The sequence below is a fragment of the Panulirus ornatus genome, chromosome 39 (genome assembly GCF_036320965.1).
Source record: "Panulirus ornatus isolate Po-2019 chromosome 39, ASM3632096v1, whole genome shotgun sequence".
Classification (NCBI taxonomy): Eukaryota; Metazoa; Arthropoda; class Malacostraca; order Decapoda; family Palinuridae; genus Panulirus; species Panulirus ornatus.
This window is the reverse complement of record NC_092262.1, coordinates 13563823-13585184: the sequence shown is the minus strand read 5'-3', so window position 1 is coordinate 13585184 and position 21362 is coordinate 13563823. Positions and strand designations below refer to the sequence as shown.

The 21362-nt window shown below is 38.7% G+C and overlaps 1 protein-coding gene across 5 annotated transcripts in view; it reads right to left on the bottom strand.

Moving 5' to 3' along the window:
• Window positions 1-20892, bottom strand: part of per (period circadian regulator) — a 99603-nt gene extending 78711 nt beyond the window's left edge. For 4 of the 5 annotated variants that reach the window (XM_071685206.1, XM_071685207.1, XM_071685209.1 and 1 more), the window contains exons 1-3: window positions 20652-20889; window positions 6581-6686; window positions 1145-1246 (exon numbers count right to left, since the gene is read on the bottom strand). In XM_071685206.1, the coding sequence (XP_071541307.1) occupies window positions 1145-1246; window positions 6581-6686; window positions 20652-20673 (230 nt within the window). In that variant the 5' untranslated portion in view covers window positions 20674-20889. Of the gene's footprint in view, window positions 1-1144; window positions 1247-6580; window positions 6687-20651 lie in introns of all 5 variants that reach the window. The other variant, XM_071685208.1, reaches the window with a different exon arrangement.
• Between the last annotated feature and the right edge of the window lie 470 nt (window positions 20893-21362).

Here is a 21362-nt window from a genome sequence, read left to right as displayed (position 1 = left end):
ACTGACACTGACAGGTTAGTTAGGATCTTAAATGAATGTATGGCTCAAAATGAAGTCCCTTTGGATTGGTAAAATGGCTGTAAAATGCTACTGTATAATAAGAAGGGGGAACAAAAGTCAATCTTCAAATCAGAGATGCAAGTCTGTTGAGTAAATCTGGCCCTTTTGAAATGGGTGGAGGTTAGCAATGGAGTGCCAGTGGGTTTGTTCTGAGATCATTACTCTTGACCTTCATGAATGACTTGCCAGAGGGTATGGACTCTTACCTGAATATGATGCCCGATAATGCAAAAATCAGTAGGGAAGTGAAGAGCTGAGATAATTACATTAACGTATGAAGGGATCTATATGGTCTCCATAGTCATTTCTGATACGTGGTTGATGAAATTCAAACTGAGTATATATATAAAGTAATGTGGATGAAGCACATGGATAGCATGCCTTATTACAAGCACTTTCTAACAGGATTTAAGCTTCAAGAATCTTGCGTGAGAGGGTCTTGGGGCTGATATCTGATGACACCATTCACCACAGTCCTACATTACAGGAATAGTGAAGAGAAAACTGTCTCCTCGCAGATTTCAAAAGCTTTCATTGATTCATTCAACAAGTTCTTCACATTGTACATACAACCAAAACTAGAATATTCCTCACATGTTTGGTCACCAGATCTAAAGAAGCACAAAGATTTAATACAAAAGGACCAAAGGAGGGCAACAAAGATGGCAATTACCAAAGAAAGCTGAGTTAAAGAGAAAGGTCTGAAGCCTTAAATCTACCCATAATGAGAGTTAAGAATAACACGTGACCTAACTGCAATCTGTAACTTTAAACCAAACTGATGATGTAGACAGTGAACAGTTCTTTGAAAAATGTAAGGACAGGAAAACCAAAGGACTTAATAAATTAAGCATGAAACTTGTTTAAAAAGATATTAAAGAAATACTTTTATAGGATAAGAGTGCTGAATAAATGGAATAAACAAAACAAGGATGTGGTAAACATATATAAATTTGAAAGGTTATAAGTTAGTAGAGAATGTTCACAAGATGAAACTCCACGAGTTTAAAACCCACCTCCCCAAACAGACAATCACAAATAATTACAAAAAAGTAAGTACACAAACACACAACACTTAACTCACCTAAAATCTGCATTATCACCGAAACCACTGCTGTGACTAGAGCCACTGTTCACACTTTTGCTGCCACTGTAACTGTTCACACTTTTACCACCACTGTAACTGCTGCAAGAAAATACAAATCATCAGGTATTTCTGAACACTAAATGATATGCTATAATACAATTCAACTCACTGGGAAGTAAAATAAAAATAACTTACACAAGTATATCTTCCTAAACTGAAAGTCTCTATAACCTTTCATTTGAGGACCTGCCAGTGTCTGGGTTTTGTATGGGTTATAGCAAAGACAGAATGACACCATTCCAAGCAGTGCACATTCTATCCAAATGATGCAATTAATAATGCACAATCTTTCTCCCCAAACCTGAGATGTACCTCAAACCCAGACATAACTGTCAAATGTTTGATTAGATATAAAAAGTCAACTATATGCAGTTCCTGCTTCACATCTTAATGATATGTATCCTAGACACAAGAAAAATGCATAATTTGGTAAGATTAGATTTTACATATAAATAATTTGGATCATCTTCCTTGATGATGAGTGCTTACTTACCATACACTTATTCATACTGTTTTTTGTGTCATGTGTATCTCTTTTATTTCTCTTTAAGATGTTTTCCAATGTTCACTGGGCTAAGACAGCTTACATATCTATTGGCAAAGAACAATAGCTGCTCTCTAACAAAATGAAAGGTTTCATCCTCATCCCATATAAAGATAAGAAAATAAACACTGATCAAACTGAAAACATTTAATATTTTCTTCATACAGAAATACCTAATGATGTTAATATCAAGCTTTCAACAACTAGAGATCGTTTCGCAAACACAAGATGATAATTAGGTCATCATGTATGTATTTCATACAACATAAAGTAACCAATATCTGAAAGAATGATTAATTTGAAACACATTTCTACAGTGGCTTCCAGAACATGACTATGCAAGCTAATAATGCTCATATTCTAGACTCCTGAGCCAACCTGCAGTGTGCAAATAACACCATGCAACATACAGCAGGTGACCAACAGGTTACTGGCTTATGGGTAGCATAAAAAATGGTCAAAAATGCCTATCTTGTCATCAGCACCAGTTCTGATTCCATTGTTCCCATCTGCTTCTGTATAGGATTCCTGTAAGCTATTCTGTTTTTGTACTGTCGTTACCTGAGACCTCACTATTGTTCTAGTCATGCAGGTGTGCATTTTTTTTCGGTAGGCTGATCTTACGAATATCAACATATTCTCAGGAGAATTCCAGGGAGGGAACTTGTTCCTCATTCTCCATAGTCCACTCACAGCCTCGTAAATGTTATACAGAGTGACGGTTTTGCCAATCTCAGGTTTGAGTGGAAGCAAGGAGAGGAGCAAGAAATGGTGGTGGTATATATACTATACATCCTGTACAAAAAATGACAAAAAAGAGGATAACTGAAAAAGCTCTAAACAAAGCAAGAAAGATATGCAAAAAGAATATGAGGTTATCTAAAAAAAATACACATAAAAAGCATGTTTAAAATATTGGAACCCTTTACAACATTAAGCTGTAAAAAGAAGTGTGTGCGTCTCTTTGCCGGAGATAAATCATAAATATAAATAACATTATCCTTAAATATATGTTTACAAAATTCAGAGATTTCAGACACACAAACACAAAAAAATCAGTAAAAAAAAAATCTAAATTGAAGCTGTAAGTAAATGGTAACCTTAAGAACAAGCTGTCACCGCCATGAACACTGCTATAAAATGCTGCTGCTGAAAAAAAAACTCAAGACTGTTATGACATTACACAAAAAGTCTACTCACAGATCCCCCTAACCCCAAAAACCATAACACCAATAAACAAATACATACTGAAATAACCTAACAAGCATTAAATAAGCACATTTCCAACTCAATATTGAACCCCATCCCACCAGACGTTACACCTTGGAAGTTACAATCCCCAAACAAATGTGAGTCATACTATCCAACCTATGCTCCGAACATGACCCATCCCTACAATACTACAGACACCATTTCGATGTATTCCAAAGACCCTTAATGTCCATGATGCAACTACCACAACGAAAACACTGAGTACTTACTATTCATCTGCCCTACACTCTCAGCACATGAACATACATATATATATATTTCGCTTCATCCTTCCATATCCAATTTGGTCTCCTTCTCTGTGTTCCCTCCACTTCTTACGCATATAATCATCTTCTCAACCACTCCTCACACATTCACTCCGCATGTCTAAACCACTTAAGCACACCCTCTTCAGCTCTTTCAACCAAGTTCTTTTTATTACCACATGCTCTCTCTCCTACCATCTTGATCAAATAACCCTCACACCACATGTTCTCAAACATTTCATTTCCAATACATTCACCCTCCTTATAGATCTGCATCTACAGCCCATGTCTTGCATCCCTATAAAATTTTTGAAACTACTATACCTTTCAACAAAAGTCATTTTTGCCCTCCCTGATAATGATCTCACTCCACACTTTCAATGCTCCTAGAACCTTCACCCCCTCATCCACTCTGTGACTCACTTCCACTTCCATGGTTCCATCAGCTGCCATGTCCACTCCCATATACCTAAAACATCTCACTTCCTCCAATTTCCTTCCATTCAAACTCACATCCCATCTACTCTGTTCCTCTACCCTGCTGAACCTAATATACTTGCTGTTATTCACATGTACTCCTTTCACACATCATTCCAAACTCAGTCATCAACCTCTGCAGTTTTTCACTCTTCCATTATCCTCCACATAAATGACAAAAAGTGGTTAGCTACTGCTATTGCAACTACATATCTAAAATCCTGCAACAATCAAATCTAAATGCACTGTAAACTACTGACTAGCCACTGATGCCAAGTATCCTTTCAGTAACCACGGTGAACAGTCATGTCAGTTAAGCCTCTTGGGACTTGCCAGATCCGAGTCATTTCCATACTGTTTGATGCATCCCCATTTGTCTCAGGGTGAGCCATGCCCATATAAGCATTCTTATCTCTTCAAATATAAGGAGAGTGTTGGATGACCAGGAGAATTCAACATGAGATCTTATGTGTTTATGAGATTTAAAGACAGTGATTATCAGCTCAATCTACATCTGCTTGGCAATAGTGACTACAGATCCTATTTTAAAAGAAAAACATTTCATAATGATCGACATGGCACTGAAAAAAACCTAAACCATCGCTGGTGCAAATGAGAAAAGAATGATTTTAATCAGAGCTTCATAAATGTTCAGAGACCTGATTCCTAAAGTTACAAAAGATATCAAAAAAAATATGTTTTGTTGTTTTTGATGTGGGGTAGGAAAAAAATGCCCTGAGAAAGTTAAGATCTATGCCCTTAACTGCTTGACCATATGGGATAAAGGACACTCCATTCAACAGACACCTTTGTGCTGACTACTATGAACAAGGATATATCCAAAATCACCCAAACTATGAGGTAATTTTCTTTTAGGGTTTTGATAAAAAAAAAAAAAGGTCTGCATGTTGGTAAAGTTAAATTTTACCTGTAAACATACTTTAAAAGGTTAGCGAGGGCTGTCCAACCCAGCCATCTTTTAACAAAGACTCGTCCTAAATTATGAATTTCTATAACGCTCAAGCTCTATTCCTTAATCCTTGCCAGTTTCAATGGATCACTACTGGACTAAAGAAATACTCCAAAAAACTGATAATTTTCAACTTATGAATAGCCTTACCAATGCAGTAACTTCACATCAATATGGAGACTTAAATAGCTCTGACTGTCCTCCATTACAAACAGTATACATCCAGCAAAACTGGTTACGATAACTAGTGACAAACTACATAGGGAAGAGAAATTTATAAGAGTAGAAAATGGAGCATCTCTGTTGTTCTATCTATACAACCCTGTCAGGCAAAATATCATACAGACTGTGAATAACCTCAGAGGGCAACTCCATATCTGCTTAAAGAGAGAGACATACCCTATTACTTACTATATTCAGTCATATCATAACAGAATGCAAAGAAATGCCTCTCTGCAATACGAAGGTTAGTGCTTTAACCCTTAAACTCTAATTGTCATCAAATCAAAGACTTATACAGGTGAGCCTGAGGATGATCATATCCAAGAATGATCATAGGAGTGCAAACATGCACATGCTTTGTTTAAATCCACCATCAATATTCTGAAATCTGTATGGCTTGCTAAATGCTGCCTTGGTTATTAGAGATACTTTCTGCAGAGACTACCAATCTCTGGAAGCAACTTTGAAGTGTACACACTTATGTAAATATATGCATATATGTCCAAATATATTTGCAAATATATAAAGAGTAACAATAAACAATGATAAGTAATTAAGAAAATTTACATCACAAAGCTCACCACCTTCCCTCAATCCAACTGACCCGTAATAATAAGTAAATATGTGTAAATAAACACGTAAATATGTAAACAGTAACTATAAATATGATGCCTCATTCACTGAATTTGCATCATGTGGCTCACCCCCTCCTCCTGCCACCCCAATATAACTTACACAATCTTCATGTTAACTTCAGTGCCATACTGTAGCCATGTAGGGCTTTTTATATCTTCCTTACTCGAACATTTCCTTTACTTTTATGAGTATTTCTTTCATCGCATAATTGAACACAACAAAAAGGAAATATGAAACTAGTTTTCTGTCCACCTGGTGAGCAAAATTCTGTCAGCCATCTAAACTTTAAGGGTTATGACCAGACTACGACTTTATCAACCTATTACATAAGTGAGCCTTAAGAAAAAATAACAAAGGTAAATACACGAGCTGGGATGTAAGACAGTTATCTCATTCAATACATCAAAAGTATAAGAACTTAGTGAACTGGCAAGAAAGTTCTCTTAACCCTTGTACTGCCAATCTGCTACATAAAAAAAGTTATACCTCATATTACTCTTTTTAGCCACTAAAAATGTCAAATGTTTTGTTTCTTCCTTTAACTGGTCAGGTACTGTATTTCAACTTCTTTAAAAATATCAATTTTCATCTTTTTTTTCTTTTTGAGTTAAAGGCTCAAGTCACAGTTGGGCCTTAACTGAAATATTGAGAGGTTAATGAATGGGAGAAAGAAGAGATGGGAAGTATTTATGAATTTTGCAAGAAGCAAAAAACTTGTGATTTGGTCATAAAAATGGTTCTGAATATCTCATTTTTCATGACTTCATACATGCATCAGTTACGACAACAATGTGAAGAATGAAGAAATTCTCCTAATACACTGTGATATATCTATCAGGTAAGACAGGATTCATAATACATCTGGGCAGCAGAGGAATTGGTACAACATGCACATAACCCAAGGTATCAAGAACTGCATAAGACAAAGCTGCAAAACAAACAGGAACAGAATACAGTTCCATCTCACATCTAAATGCTCCTCTTACAACAAGAACCGATTTCCTTACCTTTTCTGTGATGGACCTTGAGAAGAGGATTCCAATGAACCGTATGCAGACTCCTGTTGCCCAGGATTCTTAGCATCATCCATGGCTTGCTCTTCCATGGTCACCACTGTGGATAGAGATAATTTTGAGAAACATCAGTAACTGATTAAATGGTAATCAATTTAAACACTATCAATAACTAACCAGAGCAAACCCAAATTTTCTAAAGATCTTTATGTGATATTCATCAGGTTATACTAGATATTGCCACAGAAAAGTGTAGCACTGTAAGAACAACTTATGGAAAGAAAGTAGCAGTATGGTGGAATGAAAATGTACGGAGGACAGTTGTCAAGACAGAGAAGCTTGATCTTACAGAATACACCAATTAACAGGGGAAAAACTGTAGAAAATTAAAATCCCTAATAATGACAAGCAAAAGAGTTGATGCATGTGAATAAAGTAAAAGCAAATGGTGATCTCAGAAAAATCTTTGGGAGAATATCAACTTGTTTTGGAACATGGCTGAGAAATACAGTACAAGAGGTTACATATGACAAAAGATGAAGTTTGTAAGTGGTATATGGAATATATAAAAACAAAAAAGTCACTCGTAATGACAGGATAAAAGTTGAGGGTGAAACCATTATTCAATACTGTTATAAATATTGAGTGTAGACTGTCTGGAGTGGAATGAAGAGCTGCAGTGAATCTAAAAAGCTGAAAACCTGAACACTGATGGCATGATGAATGTAAACACTGCATAACATCACAGAAAAATAGTCATGTACCTACTTATTAGATACAGCAATCACTGTAGCACTGTGTTAAGGTAAATAGGTAAAAAGGAATGTACAAACTTCTTAGCAATTAGGAGTAATTACACTGAACTATACTGCTGAACTATGGGGAAAAAATACAACAGAACATTATGTTGGGATGATGCTATTTAGCAGCAACATAAAAAGTTATACATTAAGGCTGGTAACTCTAATGTTGTGTGTTAGAGTGTGTGTTAAGAGGAGGAGGATGAAGGTACAAGCAAGTAAGATTTTTCTTTTTGAAAGTTATGGGCAGTTACAGTGTATTATCAGTTTGCTTTGTGAACCAGAAACTGTTAATGGGTTCTGATATTTCTGAGTGATGACCACTACGTATGGTAGTGGAAAAGATCAGACTGATAATGAGAACAAGCTGGGTAAACGAATTGAAACTGAGGCAAGAAAGCATGATACGTCTCTCAAGGTAGTGCAGATTCTGAATGGTTTATCTTGGAAGGGAACATGCTACCAAGAGCATTGAGGTGACTGTTTGGGTTACCAGTAGGGAGGGATCTGGGTGACAGAAAAATGAGGCATGGATGTACTTCTTACTTCTGGGTGGGGATAGGTGGTTTGTGGAGGATCTGGCAGGGATGTAAAAGGTCATGGTAGGTGAAAGAATGAGTCCCTGTAACATCTTTAAAGGAAGGATTAGGGCCTCTGCACTTTGAAGCTCTGATGATTCCAGCATATCCTGTTACAATTCAGATTATTTTTTTCTGTATTGTTTGGAGTTTTAATTTAATTTTTTAATAAATAGATTGACAAAGAGGATACATGTGTCAGAGGTGGAGGGAACGAGGAGAAGTGGGAGACCAAATTGGAGGTGGAAAGATGGAGTGAAAAAGATTTTGAGTGATCGGGGCCTAAACATGCAGGAGGGTGAAAGGCGTGTAAGAAATGGAGTGAATTGGAACGATGTGGTATACCAGGGTCGACGTGCTGTTAATGGATTGAACCAGGGCATGTGAAGCGTCTGGGGTAAACCATGGAAAGTTTTGTGGGGCCTGGATGTGGAAAGCACAGCTCCCTTTCCACATCCAGGCCCCACAAAACTTTCCATGGTTTACCCCAGACGCTTCACATGCCCTGGTTCAATCCATTAACAGCACGTCGACTGCGGTATACCACATCATTCCAATTCACTCTATTCCTTGCACGCCTTTCACCCTTCTATGTGTTCAGGCCCTGATTGCTCAAAATCTTTTTCACTCCATCCTTCCACCTCCAATTTGGTCTCCCACTTCTCCTCATTCCCTCCACCTCTGACATATATCCTATTTGTCAATCTTTCCTCACTCATTCTCTCCATGTGACCAAACTATTTCAATACACCCTCTTCTGCTCTCTCAACCACACTTTTTACATTACCACACATCTCTCTTACGTTTTCATTACTTACTCGATCAAACCACCTCACACCACATATTGTCCTCAAACATCTCATTTCCAGCACATCCACCCTCTTCCGCACAACCCTATCTATAGGCCAAGTCTTGCAACCATATAACACTGTTGGAACCACTATTCCTTCAAACATACCCATTTTTGCTTTCCGGGATAATGTTCTCGCCTTCCACACATTTTTCAATGCTCCCAGGACTTTCGCCCCCTCCCCCACCCTGTGACTCACTTCTGTTTCCATGGTTCCATCTGCAGCAAAATCACTCTCTCTCTCTCTCTCTCTCTCTCTCTCTCTCTCTCTCTCTCTCTCTCTCTCTCTCTCTATTCTATCTATCTATCTATATATATATATATATATATATATATATATATATATATATATATATATATATATATATATATCCCTGGGGATAGGGGAGAAAGAATACTTCCCACGTATTCCCTGCGTGTCGTAGAAGGCGACTAAAAGGGGAGGGAGCGGGTGGCTGGAAATCCTCCCCTCTCTTTTTTTTTTTTTTAATTTTCCAAAAGAAGGAACAGAGAAGAGGGCCAGGTGAGGATTTTCCCTCAAAGGCCCAGTCCTTTGTTCTTAACGCTACCTCGCTAACGCGGGAAATGGCGAATAGTATGAAAGAAAAAGATACATATATATATATATATATATATATATATATATATATATATATATATATATATATATATATATATATATATATATTTTTATTTTTTTTTTATTATACTTTGTCGCTGTCTCCCGCGTTTGCGAGGTAGCGCAAGGAAACAGACGAAAGAAATGGCCCAACCCCCCCCCCCATACACATGTATATACATATGTCCACACACGCAAATATACATACCTACACAGCTTTCCATGGTTTACCCCAGACGCTTTACATGCCTTGATTCAATCCACTGACAGCACGTCAACCCCGGTATACCACATCGCTCCAATTCACTCTATTCCTTGCCCTCCTTTCACCCTCCTGCATGTTCAGGCCCCGATCACACAAAATCTTTTTCACTCCATCTTTCCACCTCCAATTTGGTCTCCCTCTTCTCCTCGTTCCCTCCACCTCCGACACATATATCCTCTTGGTCAATCTTTCCTCACTCATTCTCTCCATGTGTCCAAACCACTTCAAAACACCCTCTTCTGCTCTCTCAACCACGCTCTTTTTATTTCCACACATCTCTCTTACCCTTACGTTACTCACTCGATCAAACCACCTCACACCACACATTGTCCTCAAACATCTCATTTCCAGCACCTCCATCCTCCTGCGCACAACTCTATCCATAGCCCACGCCTCGCAACCATACAACATTGTTGGAACCACTATTCCTTCAAACATACCCATTTTTGCTTTCCGAGATAATGTTCTCGACTTCCACACATTCTTCAAGGCCCCCAGAATTTTCGCCCCCTCCCCCACCCTATGATCCACTTCCGCTTCCATGGTTCCATCCGCTGCCAGATCCACTCCCAGATATCTAAAACACTTCACTTCCTCCAGTTTTTCTCCATTCAAACTCACCTCCCAATTGACTTGACCCTCAACCCTACTGTACCTAATAACCTTGCTCTTATTCACATTTAGTCTTAACTTTCTTCTTCCACACACTTTACCAAACTCAGTCACCAGCTTCTGCAGTTTCTCACATGAATCAGCCACCAGCGCTGTATCATCAGCGAACAACAACTGACTCACTTCCCAAGCTCTCTCATCCCCAACAGACTTCATACTTGCCCCTCTTTCCAAAACTCTTGCATTTACCTCCCTAACAACCCCATCCATAAACAAATTAAACAACCATGGAGACATCACACACCCCTGCCGCAAACCTACATTCACTGAGAACCAATCACTTTCCTCTCTTCCTACACGTACACATGCCTTACATCCTCGATAAAAACTTTTCACTGCTTCTAACAACTTTCCTCCCACACCATATATTCTTAATACCTTCCACAGAGCATCTCTATCAACTCTATCATATGCCTTCTCCAGATCCATAAATGCTACATACAAATCCATTTGCTTTTCTAAGTATTTCTCACATACACTCTTCAAAGCAAACACCTGATCCACACATCCTCTACCACTTCTGAAACCACACTGCTCTTCCCCAATCATATATATATATATATGATTATCATTCATTATGTGATTGGGTGTCGATGACACCTCAATAAGTCTGTGATGGGGTCAACATATTCAAAAGTTTGCAAACCCTCACTCTAAACTAAATAAACCTCAAAGATTCCTTCCAAGATACATGGGTAAGACCTGCATTACAGAACAATTAAACTATGTCACCTTAATCCCCACAGTATTACCTTCAAAACTGTCAGAACTATCCTGGAAAATGTTGGGGAAACTTTTACAGGACTACCAGTGATCACATATCACAGTTCCACAAGGAGAATAAAATCAAAGGGCAAAAGTTGTGAGAAGTGAATACGATCATAAACAAAAGTGAAAAAAATGGGATCAGTTGCTTTTGCTTCTATAAGGGAAGGAAACAACAGCAAACAAGTAAAACCACCAGGAAGTTGGGACTCCTTACAAAAATTGTCTATGAAGATGATGTCAGGTATACACCAAGCCTTGCTGTACTCAACCTTCCTCCTAACCTGCAACATCAACACCTTTCACTAAACCCATCTTAAAGGCATCTTCATGGACTCGAGCACTTCCACCTGCCTCTGATTCAAGCTCTTCTAACAACGTCAAATATGCTAATTCACCATCAATTCAGAGCCATCTTTTCTCAAAGACCTTCACAGTGCTTAATAATTATGAAACCCCACGACCCCTTTGACTGGGCTCCTGAAACTTCAAAGCTGTGCTACTTCAAGTAAAGGGGAGATGGTGGATTCCTTTAAAGTAAAAAAGTTCCTCAGTGAGACCTGTACTGCCTTTCATCAACAGACGATGATACAGCCACACTAAATGTGACTTTTCACTTGTGGTGTAACCAAAAACAGGCAGAGTCCCAGGCCTTCGTGTGTGTGCAAATTACATCAGTATTTTTCTCCTCAGCAGACTTAAAAATCATTATGGTTGAATTCCTGTCAAAACCTAGAATATTCTGATTGTAATACTAGATCTTTCAACTTCTACTGGTTGTTTGTTTAAATATATTCTCCGGCATTCTTTCTCAATACACTTCCCAAACCTTTAGGGCACAATAAATCATCTTCACGTACCTAATTATTTTTTCTTTAGAATAATTTTTCACCTTCTTTCATGTACAAGACCTCAAAAACTCCTGATGTCAATGCAATTTGTCCTTTCCAGTGTATATCACTTCATTTCTATTATCAAGTTAGTCTGTGGTGCATGCAATGGATTATTCTATGCAACTTTAGGACTCGATCTACCAGCTTTCTCTGTCTAATAAGGATAACAACAGAGAAGCCCCTTTCAGCTAAAACAATGTTTATATTGAGGCTATAAGTTCCAGAGGAAGTATTGGTGGCATTCTCTGCAGCATGAACCTCTGAGATCCACTGCTGGTGAAACACAACTTGGGGTCTCAGTCAATTAATTGGATTACAACAATCCCTAAACTCCATCCACTGATGTGAGGCACTATAAACCAGGCGAATCCTGACAACCTGCAAAGCCTGTTTAATTGCATGACTTAGAATCCCAATAATGGGGCTCCAGCAGCTCCAAGGCTGCACTACAGTCAGTAGCAGGGAAATGAGGGACTCTTTTGGAGTAGGAAGTTCTTTCATGAGATAACAGCCACTCCTTTCGTTCACTGACAATATAATTGCAACAGTAATAACCATCAGAGACATAATAAACACAGTTGCAAAATGGCATGTATGCACCTGGCACCTTATGAACTTGCCACTGGAAATCATGCAACTGGATCTTTTCAAATCAGTACAGTATTCACTCACACTAAAGCATTTTATAATTATCAAAAGCAAGACACAAAGACAAATCTTCCAACGACATGATATGACAAATGGATAACTTCCTTTTATATTATTTACAATGGTTCTGGGGTATTCATATGCACTCAAGTACACCAGGCTTTTTGGAGGTTACAGTTCACATTCCTACTTACCATATGCTCTGCATGTGAGCTTGTATGCTACACTGCAGAATTAAGTATTATCTAATTTTTGTCTTCTGGAAATACTGTACTGTGCCCCTTCCAAAACCTATCTAGTATAAGTCAGCAGGATGTAAATAACTCTAAGGAATAAATGGCTTCCCCATTTACCCTAATATTCAGTCCAATTAAACCTTTACTTAGATATCATAAAATGCCTCATTTCACTTACTGGTACAGGGTATTCATTACATAGATAATCAATGTAAACCCTGAACTTCCCCTTGAGTGAATCAAATAAATCTAATGACAAATATGTAAAGTACAGTGGGAATATATAAACAATTACATGCCAATTATGAACTATAAAAAGAATGAATCACAAGAGAGCAGTCACCCACCTACAGATCATAGACTGGTTAACGAAGAAGCAATTTCAAGAAGTACCAAAAAAGAACCATATTGCATCAGTAAAGATAAAACAAAAGGCTTTGACTCAAATGACAGCAGCATGTCATACTCTTCAAAGAAATGAAAATGAGAACATTTACTTTTAAGGTCAAAATCTAGTCAGGCTTAAAGAAAAATAAGCCAGTCAAAAAAAAGTGCAGCTAAGTCCAATGCAAGGACCTCCTGTAACAGATACTGGCACACAAAAGACAGACAAGGAAACACAGAGATATGGCCCACAAAGGACATAAGAGGAAACACACAAAAAAGATATAAAGATATGATACCATGGTATCACACAAGTTTAGATCCTTGTTAAGCTTTATTAGAGTTAGCATGATAAGATAAACAGGAAAAGCAATACATCTCACAAGCTAGCTTTTCAAAGCAAAGCAATTCAGAAGATCCAGCTATGTCTCAAACAGAAAACTGACATACATATACTTCCAGTTAAGAATTTATTGTACTGTTGTAAAAGAATTATGGTTGGAAAAGTTTACCTCAGCTAAGTTCTCATTTTAAAATGTAGTACAGATATACGCAAGACAATGCTACACATGCACATTTATAAGCACTGTGTGGGCTCCACCAACGACAGCCTTGGACACCTAGAAACTTCAAAATAAAACCTTTAGAATAATAAAAAGATGAAAAAATCCACAATTTTTTTGCCATATCCATTCTCAATAAAAGTGATCCCATATATCAAAAGATGTAGCAGCAAGGTTCATAATGTGGGCACAATGTTCATATTGTTCCCACTCATCTTCACAATTAATGTCAAACAACCTTCACCTGGTACAATCATTAAAAAACATACACAATTCCTTACCTTAAGCAACATGATGCACTGAACCTATTTTCATCAGTTATTCATACTTCAGAACTTACCCTTCTCAGTTAAAGGAGAGTATAAATTGCTAAACAACAAAGTAGACATCAGCCTTCTCTGTCCACATCACAATACCATTGTACACACACACACGTCACTTCTCCCTATATGCCCTATAAATATAAACCTTCAACAAAACTTTCACAAGAGATCTCTGGGAGTGACTGATGGCTGCTCCCAGATACCTGAGACCTACCTTATCAGCCTTACATCCATGAAAAGCAAGAGCTACAAAAACACCAGTAGCTCCCCACATCACTGTTATTGCCAAAGGTCTTGGGCCCATGACTATATGACACGCTACTTGCAACCATCATAAACGCTAAGGGTTGAAAAGTAGAGATCTAAAGAGACCTTGAATAACTATCTAAACAGTGCTCCAGACCAGCCAGGCAGTGGTCATTTCGATGAGACAGGATGAGCATTTAGTAAAAACATTACGTAGAAGTATATGGTAGGAGTATCAGCTGGTAGCATTAAGCAGAAGTTTGTTGGAACATGAGGTAGGAACCTAAGTAGACAATTTGGATAGAAGTAATGGGTAGGAACATTTAGATAGAAGCCTCTGAAAACTGTGCTAGAATCAGCTTCTACCAGTGGCCTGTTAAGGGTGAGGCACTAAAGGCTAAGAAGCGACACTATAGGTCAACAGTTATGGAGATTATTTTGCTTTCGTCAACCCCAAGACAGAGTTCCAAGGGGAATGAGCATCAAAAGTTATAGATAGATAGGCAGCCTCTATACAGGAGCATACCCAAGGGGACTGGGGATGGATGATGGAGGAAGCACTCACTCCTTACCCTTGAGTAAGCAATATACATTAAACTTAATAGTAACAAATAATATATTCTTAACCTTATTCTACCAACTGTAGCCTTGTAAAAGAAATAAATAAATATATATATGTAAGTTTAAATGTTTCAGAAATTTACAAAAAAGGCATATGGAACACTTTTGACAAATTCAACACTTTCCCAAAACAATGACACATGTTCATAATAACATGATTTTTCTATTCCTATAAAAGCGTACTGATGCTTAAACATATCAAACAAAACTGTGATTACTGCTACCAGGTGTATTATGTTGTTTATACCACAAACCTATTTCATGAAAACTAGCCGCCAGATGCAAATTTACATCCTGATGACATGTTTTGAATTCTATGGGAATCTGCCTTCTGTGTATGATTAAATTCAACATGTAAATAATTTAAAACCATTAAGTTCTCTAGGATTCAATGTGTACATGCACTCTTGTTTCGAGTGTTTCATCATAGTCTTCATTCCATCATTCCTACCATCCCAACCCTTGACTAAATCCTGGATATATACCTACCTACGTGTCATCTAATCCATGTATACTCTATTAAGGTAATCATTCATATGATACAGGTTCACTCAACTGTGGTACTTCCCTATATCATATAATACAGAGGCACTCCTATGATACCCTGTATAGTATCTGCCATCAAATACAAATATCCTTTCCTAATGGTGTAAATGTTTATGGTGATATCAATACTCTATCAAAAGTTCCGTGTCATAAGATATAGGTGTACACTAACTACACAGTGTGTCAGAAGTACTCTATGTACATTGTCATATAATAATATGTTTCGGTTAGCTGAAATGGCGGAGGGAACTGAGAGACTTAGCAAGGTCTTCACATCAATGTTTACAAAATGCACATCTGTGTAGAAGGGCCTCAGCCATACCTAATTGATGAACCAGTAACTACAGTGAAGAGGTGGACTGACAGCTAACCAACTACTGCAACCAGGAGTCCAATTGTGCGTGCAAACCATGACTGCATCATGGTCAAGTGTTAGGTGATACAGGTGTACTACACAAACTACACATGGAATGACCCAAATGACATCACAATGAACCTAAATTCAAGTTATTCCTTGCATGAAACTGGTTCCAATCTATCTAGTAGATAATATACAACACAGCCATCATCAGACATATCAATATACATCATTAAGTATCATGTGATTACAACACTACACGGACACCTTAACAACCTCAAACCCAAACAACGTCATAACTACTGCAAGATATAGAGTTATTCCAACCTACGACATCCAGTAATACACCTGGTGAGTGTACACAGGTACTCCAGTAATACACCTTGTGAGTGTACACAGGTACTCCAGTAATACACCTGGAGTACCTGATGACACAGGTAACCTTATTAATGTCATTATCCATCCACTGCGCGCCACCCTCACCACAGGTAACCACAGGTAATTGATTATATATATATGTATTTTTAACTTTCTAAAATGGGAAACAGAAGAAGGAATCACGCAGGGAGTGCTCATCCTCCTCGAAGGCTCAGAATGGGGATAAGAGTGAGTGCTCAAATTACAGAGGTATAAGTTTGTTGAGTATTCCTGATAAACTATATGGGAGGGTATTGATTGAGAGGGTGAAGGCATGTACAGAGCATCAGATTGGGGAAGAGCAGTGTGGTTTCAGAAGTGGTAGAGGATGTGTGGATCAGGTGTTTTCTTTGAAGAATGTATGTGAGAAATACTTAGAAAAGCAAATGGATTTGTATGGATGTAACCAAGATGTGAAATGTGGATGTAATACTTCGAAATACTTAGAAATACTGAGAAATACTTAGAAAAGCAAATGGATTTGTATGGATGTAACCAAGATGTGAAATGTGGATGTAACCAAGATGTGAAAAAAGGAGAGATAGGTAGTATGTTTGAGGAAAGGAGCCTGGATGTTTTGGCTCTGAGTGAAACGAAGCTCAAGGGTAAAGGGGAAGAGTGGTTTGGGAATGTCTTGGGAGTAAAGTCAGGGGTTAGTGAGAGGACAAGAGCAAGGGAAGGAGTAGCACTACTCCTGAAACAGGAGTTGTGGGAGTATGTGATAGAATGTAAGAAAGTAAATTCTCGATTAATATGGGTAAAACTGAAAGTTGATGGAGAGAGATGGGTGATTATTGGTGCATATGCACCTGGGCATAAGAAGAAAGATCATGAGAGGCAAGTGTTTTGGGAGCAGCTGAATGAGTGTGTTAGTGGTTTTGATGCACGAGACCGGGTTATAGTGATGGGTGATTTGAATGCAAAGGTGAATAATGTGGCAGTTGAGGGAATAATTGGTATACATGGGGTGTTCAGTGTTGTAAATGGAAATGGTGAAGAGCCTGTAGATTTATGTGCTGAAAAAGGACTGGTGATTGGGAATACCTGGTTTAAAAAGCGAGATATACATAAGTATACGTATGTAAGTAGGAGAGATGGCCAGAGAGCGTTATTGGATTATGTGTTAATTGACAGGCGCGCGAAAGAGAGACTTTTGGATGTTAATGTGCTGAGAGGTGCAACTGGAGGGATGTCTGATCATTATCTTGTGGAGGCTAAGGTGAAGATTTGTATGGGTTTTCAGAAAAGAAGAGTGAATGTTGGGGTGAAGAGGGTGGTGAGAGTAAGTGAGCTTGGGAAGGAGACTTGTGTGAGGAAGTACCTGGAGAGACTGAGTACAGAATGGAAAAAGGTGAGAACAATAGAAGTAAGGGGAGTGGGGGAGGAATGGGATGTATTTAGGGAATCAGTGATGGATTGTGCAAAAGATGCTTGTGGCATGAGAAGAGTGGGAGGTGGGTTAATTAGAAAGGGTAGTGAGTGGTGGGATGAAGAAGTAAGATTATTAGTGAAAGAGAGGAGAGAGGCATTTGGACGATTTTTGCAGGAAAAAAATGCAATTGAGTGGGAGATGTATAAAAGAAAGAGACAGGAGGTCAAGAGAAAGGTGCAAGAGGTGAAAAAGAGGGCAAATGAGAGTTGGGGTGAGAGAGTATCATTCAATTTTAGGGAGAATAAAAAGATGTTCTGGAAGGAGGTAAATAAAGTGCGTAAGACAAGGGAGCAAATGGGAACTTCAGTGAAGGGCGCAAATGGGGAGGTGATAACAAGTAGTGGTGATGTGAGAAGGAGATGGAGTGAGTGTTTTGAAGGTTTGTTGAATGTGTTTGATGATAGAGTGGCAGATATAGGGTGTTTTGGTTGAGGTGGTGTGCAAAGTGAGAGGGTTACGGAAAATGATTTGGTAAACAGAGAAGAGGTAGTAAAAGCTTTGCGGAAGATGAAAGCCGGCAAGGCAGCAGGTTTGGATGGTATTGCAGTGGAATTTATTAAAAAAGGGGGTGACTGTACTGTTGACTGGTTGGTAAGGTTATTTAATGTATGTATGATTCATGGTGAGGTGCCTGAGGATTGGCGGAATGCGTGCATAGTGCCATTGTACAAAGGCAAAGGGGATAAGAGTGAGTGCTCAAATTACAGAGGTATAAGTTTGTTGAGTATTCCTGATAAACTATATGGGAGGGTATTGATTGAGAGGGTGAAGGCATGTACAGAGCATCAGATTGGGGAAGAGCAGTGTGGTTTCAGAAGTGGTAGAGGATGTGTGGATCAGGTGTTTTCTTTGAAGAATGTATGTGAGAAATACTTAGAAAAGCAAATGGATTTGTATGTAGCATTTATGGATCTGGAGAAGGCATATGATAGAGTTGATAAAGATGCTCTGTGGAAGGTATTAAGAATATATGGTGTGGGAGGCAAGTTGTTAGAAGCAGTGAAAAGTTTTTATCGAGGATGTAAGGCATGTGTACGTGTAGGAAGAGATGAAAGTGATTAGTTCTCAGTGAATATAGGTTTGCGGCAGGGGTGTGTGATGTCTCCATGGTTGTTTAATTTGTTTATGGATGGCGTTGTTAGGGAGGTGAATGCAAGAGTTTTGGAAAGAGGGGCAAGTATGAAGTCTGTTGTGGATGAGAGAGCTTGGGAAGTGAGTCAGTTGTTGTTCGCTGATGATACAGCGCTGGTGGCTGATTCATGTGAGAAACTGCATAAGCTGGTGACTGAGTTTGGTAAAGTGTGTGAAAGAAGAAAGTTAAGAGTAAATGTGAATAAGAGCAAGGTTATTAGGTACAGTAGGGTTGAGGGTCAAGTCAATTGGGAGGTAAGTTTGAATGGAGAAAAACTGGAGGAAGGAAAGTGTTTTAGATATCTGGGAGTGGATCTGGCAGCGGATGGAACCATGGAAGCGGAAGTGAATCATAGGGTGGGGGAGGGGGCAAAAATCCTGGGAGCCTTGAAGAATGTGTGGAAGTCGAGAACATTATCTCGGAAAGCAAAAATGGGTATGTTTGAAGGAATAGTGGTTCCAACAAAGTTGTATGGTTGCGAGGCGTGGGCTATGGATAGAGTTGTGCGCAGGAGGGTGGATGTGCTGGAAATGAGATGTTTGAGGACGATGTGTGGTGTGAGGTGGTTTGATCGAGTAAGTAATGTAAGGGTAAGAGAGATGTGTGGAAATAAAAAGAGCGTGGTTGAGAGAGCAGAAGAGGGTGTTTTGAAATGGTTTGGGCACATGGAGAGAATGAGTGAGGAAAGATTGACCAAGAGGATATATGTGTCGGAGGTGGAGGGAACGAGGAGAAGTGGGAGACCAAATTGGAGGTGGAAAGATGGAGTGAAAAAGATTTTGAGTGATCGGGGCCTGAACATGCAGGAGGGTGAAAGGCGGGCAAGGAATAGAGTGAATTGAATAGATGTGGTATACCGGGGTTGACGTGCTGTCAGTGATTTGAATCAGGGCATGTGAAGCGTCTGGGGTAAACCATGGAAAGTTGTGTGGGGCCTGGATGTGGAAAGGGAGCTGTGGTTTCGGGCATTATTGCGTGACAGCTGGATACTGAGTGTGAACGAATGGGGCCTTTGTTGTCTTTTCCTAGTGCTACCTCGCACACATGAGGGGGGAGGGGGATGGTATTCCATGTGTAGCGAGGTGGCGATGGGAATGAATAGGGGCAGGCAGTGTGAATTGTGTGCATGGGTATATATGTATGTGTCTGAGTATGTATATATATGTGTACATTGAGATGTATAGGTATGAATATTTGCGTGTGTGGGCGTGTGTGTGTGTACATTGTGTACGGGGGTGGGTTGTGCCATTTCCTTCGTCTGTTTCCTTGCGCTACCTCGCAAACGCGGGAGACAGCGACAAAGCAAAATAAAAAAAAAAAAATATATATATATATATATATATATATATATATATATATATATATATATATGTTTATATATGAGCCTGACTATGACAGGAACATAATGATGTTTTTGAGTGCAGTGGTCATGTGAGCGCCCATTGGTTGACCTGACCTTATCTTCACTACCGTCTTTTCTCATCGCAGTCATCAGCATGTACTTCCAACCATTACATATATGACCTAACCTGACCCCAATGGTATTTTAACAATCACCTGAACATGCAGTACACACAGAGGCTTGGCGCTGATGTATCCTGCCATGACTCGCGTATCATCACCTCTTGTAATAACTCACAATGACTTACATGATGAATTAATTCCTAGCAAACCATTAGTTCATGAACACAATACAACGAAAGGCATTAAGACTTACCATGACTGTCTGTCTCCGCCATACTTCAGGGAATTTTGTCCTTTTATCTTACCACTACACTCATATTAACCCTTTTCCTGATCACTTATCACCGTCATGACACTCGGAACTCACAGGGATATACATGTGCGGTCTTTCATTCTAATATTTGAAAAAACCATTACAATCTTTGTCACACCACCAAACACCGAGGTATGTTCACATCAAGTACTTGCGCACTTAGCTCCTTCACTACACTGCCAGGGTAAGGTGAGGCAGGCACCTCATGACTCACTGCCGAGACATCGTACTTCCACTCGCCATTGTCGTACCGTAACTCGCCACCCTAAGCAACAGTGTTCTATGGCCTATAATGACTTAATAACATTTGTAATATTTATTTTCTTTCAACTACTCTGATGAATATCAATTATTTGTTTTTTACGGAAAAGACATTGCTGTAAAGTCATTATTTTGCTTTCAAATTTACTGGTAAGTACCTAGCGATCATTGGTTAAGATAAAGTATCTTATTTGTCAGATGCATATCAAAATAAAGACATTTTCTATATGACTTGTTATCTGATGGATTTAAAATATTTCAGCTACCGATTTTCAACTGCATACAACATAGTATATAGAAGAATTAAGTTTTAGCAATAACGGAGATGTAGTTTGATTTTACGATTATAGGCTGTTACATGATAAATAACCAGTAATTCGTTGTATAATA